This window comes from Camellia sinensis, chromosome 1 (genome assembly GCF_055761805.1).
Source record: "Camellia sinensis isolate YWXY chromosome 1, ASM5576180v1, whole genome shotgun sequence".
Taxonomy (NCBI): domain Eukaryota; kingdom Viridiplantae; phylum Streptophyta; class Magnoliopsida; order Ericales; family Theaceae; genus Camellia; species Camellia sinensis.
Window position 1 is genome coordinate 157719029 of NC_138961.1, and position 8299 is coordinate 157727327.

General features: G+C 33.0%; 1 protein-coding gene across 2 annotated transcripts; it reads right to left on the bottom strand.

Annotated features, from left to right (window-relative positions):
- Positions 1 to 936: 936 nt before the first annotated feature.
- LOC114301951 (ADP-ribosylation factor-like protein 8c) lies at positions 937 to 7826 on the bottom strand. Of its 2 annotated transcripts, none has more exons than XM_028246911.2 (6): positions 7434 to 7826; positions 2125 to 2206; positions 1982 to 2014; positions 1761 to 1882; positions 1419 to 1580; positions 937 to 1329 (listed from the first exon to the last, which is right to left on the bottom strand). In XM_028246911.2, the coding sequence occupies exons 1-6, from the start codon at positions 7469 to 7471 to the stop codon at positions 1212 to 1214; spliced, it is 555 nt and encodes a 184-aa protein (XP_028102712.1). In that variant the 5' UTR covers positions 7472 to 7826; the 3' UTR covers positions 937 to 1211. The 2 variants fall into 2 exon arrangements, with proteins under 2 accessions (XP_028102712.1, XP_028102714.1); XM_028246913.2 differs by having other exon boundaries at positions 2125 to 2214; positions 7434 to 7702.
- Positions 7827 to 8299: the final 473 nt, after the last annotated feature.

Genomic DNA, 8299 nt, shown 5'->3' on the forward strand with positions numbered 1-8299 from the left:
AAGTTTGGTTTGAAAATTTTAATCAATTTTAAAATTTGTTCAAGTTTGATTTATTAAGCTTTCAAGTCAATCTCAAACAAATTTATGTCGAGCCAAGCTCAACTAGTTTGGTTAGACTTATTGAACCTAGTTGAATAAGTAATTGATTGTTCAAACATAATTTGAAATCTTTAACGAGTTTTAAAATGTGTTCAATCTTGACTTGTTTACTTTATGAATTGAGTTCGAATGAACTTTTTACGAGCTGAATACGAACAGTTGGTTCGTTTATCACTCTACAAGCAACAAAAAAATAAAAATGAAAGGGTTGGGTTCAGTTGAGCTCAATTCTGACTCGGTCCAGTTAACCATAGACGTTGGATCTGTCAAATTTAACCCAATTTCAAAGAGGAAAACCCATTCAATTTCTGATCTCTCATTGTAATGACTGCTAAGTCAGGTAATATGTGAGAAGTTATTTGGTTCACACCATTCATTGGAAAAGAAAAGGAAAACCATTGTTTTCCCATTCTAATAAAATTTCCAGTTAAAAAGTTATCAAAATGGTCAGAAATCATAAGAAAAAGAGGAAATGACATCTAGATTAAAAATTTATAATGTTTGTTGATCATATTTTATTTTCATGTCTATTTTCCATGATAACCAAGAAAATCATATTTGTTTTCCATGATTTTGCATTTAGTTTCTAGTCTATCTCAAAAGCAAACTTAACCAAGTTCATAATAAATACCCTTATCAGTTAAATTAGAGTAATTATTATGTTTTTTTGGGAACATCAAATTAGCTGTTTTTGCCCAATAATTAACTGCTACATGCTTCCATAGGACAAATAAGGTTCCAAAACTTTAATTCTAAAACTTAAGGTTCGTGTTTAAATCTTAAATTTGCGAAAGAATATGTGCCAGAAAAAGAAATTAAAGAGAAGGGAAACATGTATAAAGTAGAAACTATTTTTTTTTTCCAACTCATTTATTTGCCTCCACAAATCTAACATCCAAACACATAAGGATTGTTAACAGGATTGCCTGGTACTATTTGACTACATTCTGATACAAAGAAACGGAAATTTTAAATCAAAAGAACATAAGGAATGAAAATTTGCCTGAACATTGTGAATAATATTCACTGAATTTTAAAAAGAGAAAAGAGGTCTAAACATTGACCTGTTCTTGGTCACTCACCAAACACAACAGACAGATGAAACCACTGAATCATTTTACGGTCTTCGAGTGTTTTATAAGCCAGTCAATGACGGCGTCTATGTTCACCGAATCCTTGCATGAGATCATGTAGCAGCATACTTCTCTGTCGCTGATTGAGTCAAGACCTCTGCAATTAAGAGGAACATAAAACATAGAAAACAGAGAAAACATAATGCAGCAGACAACAATCCATTGCAGGGTTTACGCAAAACTTACAGTTGATCCACCAGTGCTTGCTTGGTAAGAGCTTCCGACTTATCAATTTTGTTACCAAGAACAAGTAATGGAATTTCAGCTAAGGACGGTTTTGTGAAGAGGTCATGTAGCTCACTTCGAGATATGGGAACACTGTCCCTATCAGCAGCATCAACAACATAGCTGTCTTTACATGGAGAGCCAAGAAATTAATCCAATTGAAAAGAAGGACATCAACATAAATCACATATGGAGGATGGAAAATTTAGAATCCTACAAACTTGGATCATTTAGAATGATTGTTGACGAAATTCAAAAACTATACGATACAAAAGAGGGAAGTTCAAGAGACAGAAGACTTACAGAATAGCAGAGACCCCCCGACAGTAACGCTCCCACATGCTGCGAAACCTCTGTTGGCCTCCAAGGTCCCAAAGTTTGATTGTCACATTACCTTTTGTAACTTTTCGCATATTAAACCCCACCTGGTTTGTAGGGAACACATAAATCTCCTATCTAAGATTTCTTAATGTTACATACCAGAGAGCATACAACTGATTTTGTTACAAGGAAAAGATACCTACAGTTGGAATCATATCCTCACTGTAGCCTCCTGTCTGTTGAAAATTTAAAGAAAGAGGATAGTTAAAAGATCTGCTGATAAAAAGAACCAGAAGTGAATATACATGGTATATTTTTGTATGGGAAGATTTTCTTGTTTACTCACAGCAATGGCATTTACAAGAGATGTCTTTCCTGCATTCTGAAGGCCAACGAGGGAGAGTTCCATTTCTTGTTTAAAGAATAAGCTGAAATGCTTACATGGTAAGAAGAAGAAGAAGAAGAGAGAAAGTGAGAATTTTCCAAAAAGAAATAAAGAAACTATTCTGTAGTAAGAGAATAGTGCACAAGTGGAGTGGGTTCTTTTCCTCTTGACGAAATCTAGTTATATGACTCACTTTACCTTCCTAGTGTTTGGAAATCAAAGAAAAGCAAAAAAGCGAAGATCTAGAAGAAAATTATTTCCATAATTCAAAATACCCATTCTTATGACCTTTTATATCATTTACCATGCAGTTCGAATACTTAATAACATACTTGAATTCAAACAATTATGAAAAAATGTATTCAAGCAAACTCACCAGGCAATTTATGTAGAAGAAGAATGACAACAATTGAACACATTCTCACAGGTGACATTATTCATGAATTTGTATAACATGAGAAAAATGTTTAACAGTCCTGTATGAATTTAAAACAACTTTCCGAATATGCAAACCTGTAAACCATTACTTCCTACATGGATGTCATGCTGTTAATATGTGCAAAACCAAAAATAGTTTAGTTTTTTTAGATGAATAAGAAAACTGCTCATTTGATCCAAAAGGTCGTTATAGAGTTCTTATATACATACATAAAACATAGAGATGAGAAGCAAGGGAAAATGATTTGACACTCAAAAATTATCAGCCTGTCTTCCACTTCATTAAATAGCCCCTCTCACATCCCTCACAAAAGCAGTCCAAATCCAAACCAAACATGACAAGTTAAGAAAGGGCAACAAATAAGATCTAGCAGAGACGGGTGCTAAATAAGTAAAATGGACAGGTTTCACTCTGTTTAGTTTATTCTATGTCTAAACCTAAACACAGCTTTAAAGCACCATAAACACAGTAGATGACATTGATAGAGTTGGAAAGGGAGAGAATCTGCAAGCTGAAAAAATTAAATCAATGAATGGAGTACCTCTATGTCTCAAAACACCAAATCTCTATATTCTTAGTCATTCAAAACTCACCAAATCGCTCTATTCTTAGTTTGAAAGTAACCTACTAAGGGCCTTAGCAACATAATGAAACAATGGAGATAAAGAGGTTTCTTAAACCAAATCTACTCTTAGGAGAAATGGTTCACAAAATTGTAAAAAGGAAGATAAAGGAACACACTAAAGCCACCCTTATCACATCCAAATTCATCTACCAAAATATATGAAGCAAGCAGATCTTAATAGCATGTTTAAAATCTACTTGACAACAATTAAACCACTTCACATAGGCAAAGTTACTGGTGATGACACAGCATACTATTTTTATGTGAACAGCTTAGAATAATCTTCTAGACATCTGAATTAGCAAGCGTAGAAATCCAATCACCACACATTCTTTTTGAAATCCAAACTGATAAAGTAACACTTGCTCTCATGAGTCACAACAAACCCAGCCTATTCATATTGTTATTTTTTAATTGTCATTATTACCATTAAACCACAATGAACCACTCGCCCAAGTTTTTTGAAGAAAGCTATGCATGCCTTGTTCCAATCTTGTGCACTATATTTGTAAATGTCAAATACTGCCAAAAAATCCACTCATGTACCCCAGTTCTAATGAGAAGATGTTAAAGCTCCATTCATCTGTTCCAGCCTAAAAGTGGCTGTTTACATGTGTAACATTGCAGTGCATTCCCTCCATTTGTTCTGTGTTGTTGTCTTTCTATCTCCTAGTTAGGTAATCAAACTCCATCTTCACATATGATGCAATAACTTGCTCATATTCCACTCCTTGAATCTCCCATCAGTAATTTTAGGTTTCAACCTCCATTTGATCTCCTACTTCCACCTTTGCATCAATCATACAACTAAAATTTTAATTGGCAAGTGTTCCTTGGGGTTTAGCCTATTCAGCCCCTCTCCACAATTTCAAACCCTGTACATACCTGAAAACCCATTCTCAGGTATACTTTTTTCAGGTCATCTACTCTAACAAATGGAAGACAAAGAAGGAAAGTGACTAGAAGGCAACTAAATAAACCTACCAACTTATTTCTTTTTTATAGTCATCATTATTCACTGATTTTCTTTTTAACTATAACCTAGACCCTCAAATGTTGTACTACTCAAAAGACCTTTAATAAATTATTATCAAAACTAAAAATAGACCAAGAATATTCTTTAACTTTTATGATGAGTAAATAGACCAAGTATGTTTAACATGACCATGCTCTTTATGAGGATATGCTCCATAAACAAATTCTCCAAACAAGTAACTTGTTAAACATCAATAATGTTCAATGGAACATCTACCAAAGCAAGATGAATTGAATATAGAATTTTATACAAACAAAAATAGAAAAAGAAAAAAAAATAAGCTTTAACTTTGCAATTGAACACGAGACATTTTGTTGGAAAGATGATTACTTTTTCTTTATACAATACCTAGCCAAAAGGTATAAAAAAATAAAGACAAATTAATAAAGCAAATTCTCCTGACAAATAATGTATGAGACTGAGACATCAACAATGTCCAATGGGACATCAAACAAAGCAAGACAATTGAACATTGAATATTTTTTTAAAATAAATCGAAAAAACAAAAAACTAGCTTCAACTCTGGAATCATAGAATGAGACATTTTGTTAGAAAGTCAATCTCTTCTTCTTTATAGAACACTTAGCCAACTAGTTTAAAAAAGCATTAACTTAGTAGAATCTCATAAATCTTAATCGTTACTACACCAACATCAATGTTCTTGTTACACTTGAATTCTGTGTATATTATTTGCGCCTGAAAGTGGTTTGGTGGGACAAGTGGACTCAGGAGTTGGGGGAAAGTTGTGGTTGCCCATGAAGGGCTTAGGGCTCCTACTACTCCAGGTTCTTTCGGCATTTTGAATCAGAATAGGCACAACCCAGCTCATTCAATCACAACTACAATCTTATTATAATATACTTCAGCATCAAAGTTAAAAGGCATTATTGAGGCTCTCCTCAAGGCTTGACTAAGGCAAAACGCATCAAGGTTTTGATTTTTAGGCTATACTCTCAACTGCCTTAGGTGCACCTTGTATGCCTTTTGCGCATAAGCATATGAGTACATATATGAAGAGCTTGTCTTAGGCTCTTGTTAAACTTAATTTAGTAGATGGTTAAAACATTAAAAAGCAAAAAATAAAAAATAACTCCTTTGCAACTATATTTTATAGGAAAAATTAAGTAAATGACTAATCAAGAAAAAACACAAAGTTAATGCTCAAGTGAGAAGCATAATCACTACAACTAAGAATGTCAATTTTACTTTCAAGTTTCAATGAGGGAAAGCTTCCTTCTTTGCAATGAACTGTTCAGCACCTTAAGAAGAAAAATATTTACGCTTTTATATTTAATTTTTTAATTTTTTTATTACGAAACATAAAAATTTGAAATTTGAAATGCTTATGCCTTGACAGCTTAAGACTTATGCCTAGCCTCATGAAGTGTAAAACGTCTCACGTTGCACACTCATCTTTAAAAACTTCATTCAGCATTCAGAACTGTTCTAGACCATTACCCAACATCACATTATCTACTTGCATAATGTACCTGAAGTCAAAATCTAGGAGATACAAGATGAAGCTCTAAACGAATATGATCAGTAATGTAAACTATGCAGCCACCTTTTACCTATGTCCTGAATTATTATAAGAACGAAAACAATCTCTCCAATGAACTTCACAGGTATGATGTGCTAAATAGCAACTAATCCCGATCAATTTATTGTTCTATTGCACATGAGTCTACATGTTAGTAAGAGTTGGTGAAGATTGATCAAGCTAAATATGGAAACCCTACCCCAACCACTACCCAAACTTTTCAATACATTATTGCAGTGGCCCTAAAATCGAATTACAAGGTAATGTCAACTACAGAATTTGCTCTTACACATATTTCCGTTGAGCTGATATCCCCATTGCTTTCCTTCTTAAGTACACTATATAAAAATTTGATTACAATGGTGATCTTGTGCAAATAAAGCATATCAAGCTTGATACTAATACTTGAGATTCCTGTCTACAACAACCCACCTAAATACAATCTTTTATATAAGAACAGCCCACTTATATACAGTCAAACTATAAACAGAGTAGAAGGATACAATATCCCCAAAACTATTGTAGAAGATCATCAGGACTTCTCTCTGTGGACCAAACTATGTGGTGAAGAAAGAAAATAAAAGAACCAAACAAAGGTGGTTGAACTAAAGGATTTACTAGTACTTCAGTTTGCAACGATGGCGAATTACACTAACCGTTCCTATAGCTTAGGATTTGTATCATTTTGGTTCCTAACTTTTCAATTGTGACATATTTGATCCTAAATTTTGAATCTTGTTTCAAATAAGAACAATTGAAGATACAATTACTCAATGTGAAGGGCAAAGTCGTCAATTTGATAAAATATTTTTTTGACATTTATTTTTATCAAATTAGCTTATATTTTATCAAATTGATGACTCTGCCTTTGAAATTGAGTAATTGTATCCTTAATTATCTTTATTTAGACAAGATTTAAAATTCAGAATTAAATGTCACAATTAAAAAGTCAGAAATAGAGTGACACGAGTTCCAAATTATAAAAACCGTAATTTGCCCTTGCAACAACATTAAGAAAACAACAATGTTAGGGGCCCAAAAAATCATGGCTCGAATGGCTAGAAACATCCAAAACAACGTTGTTTTGACACATTTGAGGCATTCGAGTCACAAAAATTCGAGCCACAAAAATTCGGGCCACCAAACAATTTCCTTTAAAAAAATACAAAACCAAAAAGGTAAAAAACCTGTTCTCCAAAAGGTTCTGATAAGTGGCGGTTGAGTTCCAGAAGCAAAAACAAATATACAAATTCTGTCATTTCGACTTATCAAATTCTTGAAACCCAAAAAACTAGTTATTCAATCCAAATTGTATAGTTCTTAATTGGGTTAATTTCGTTATACATTTTCAAAGAGCCAAAGAATCCAAAATCTTGCCTTCAATTTCCAAGTCGTTTCCCAGAAACCAAACAGATGCAAAAGTAACTAAAATTTCTTCTTTCAAAGTAGGCTGTTCTTGAGCTTAAAAGCTTCATTTTTTGTGACAAAGGTGAGACCAGGTTGATGAACAACATTTAAAAGAAAAATAAGAGAAAGAAAATCTGAGGAATTACATCTAATGAACCCCCCCCCCCCCCCCCCCCCCCCAAAAAAAAAAAATTGGAAGATTAGAAGAGAATGAGTAAATTACCTGCGGAGCCAATTGAGGAGGGAATCCCACAACCCCATCTCAGAGAAAACGAGAGTTTAAGATGAATCAAATGGAATTGTCAAGAAAACCCTAGTTTCTTTTTTCTTTATTTTTATTGAGTTTTCTGAGAAAACAATCAAAGCAAAGCAAAGCAAGCAACAAGACGTAGAGTGAGGGCAGGAAACGAAACTTCGCCGCCTCGGCTGAGAATCTCTGTTTTTTTTTTTTAATTGTCTGTTTTCTGGCAATTTCCGCCGTAAAATAATTTCACTCTGGAAATTATAGAATGCGACGTCAGGTATAGGAGCTCCGGAGGAGGACGTGACCTCTCTACTTGGCTTCCACGTGGCATGGAAATCCAAATTGGCTTGGCGCTTTTCTTTCTGAATTTCATATTTCACTCATATGGGTTTGGTTGGTTTGGGAAGCGGTTCGCTTTTTGATTTTTTAATTATTTTAGGTTGGTATTAAAAAATTTAGTTTGAGAATGATTTTTTAATTTTTTTAATTTTTTGTTAGAGAAAAAATGTAATGATTATAGATTAAATGTGATATTTTGTTTTATTAAACTAAAAAATATATTTTACCTTTTTATGGTTAAAATAGTTTTAAACTCAACCCAACTTAACCTAACTCGATCCTACTTTTAAAACGAAGTCATATTTAGGTTAAGGTTATTTTAAGAATTAACTATTTTAATTGATTTTTAATTTTTTTATAAAAGAATATGTAAAAGATAATTTTTAATAAAAAAAAGAAGTTAATTTTTAAACCATTGTAGATTGTTGTCAAATTGGTCCTTAAGCAAAAAGTTTATTTTGATGGGGTGTATGAAATTAGATTGAAAGGTTATTTTATTTTAGTTG

What these genes read in the sequence shown, in the direction of transcription:
- LOC114301951 (XM_028246911.2), bottom strand. Translation starts at nt 7,471, where the DNA reads ATGGGGTTGTGGGATTCCCTCCTCAATTGGCTCCGCAG. An exon ending in CGGGGGGTCTCTGCTATTCT is followed by an intron (nt 1,581 to 1,760) that starts GTAAGTCTTCTG and finishes ATGTAAAGACAG; the next exon opens with CTATGTTGTTGATGCTGCTG. An exon ending in CAAGCACTGGTGGATCAACT is followed by an intron (nt 1,330 to 1,418) that starts GTAAGTTTTGCG and finishes TCTTAATTGCAG; the next exon opens with AGGTCTTGACTCAATCAGCG.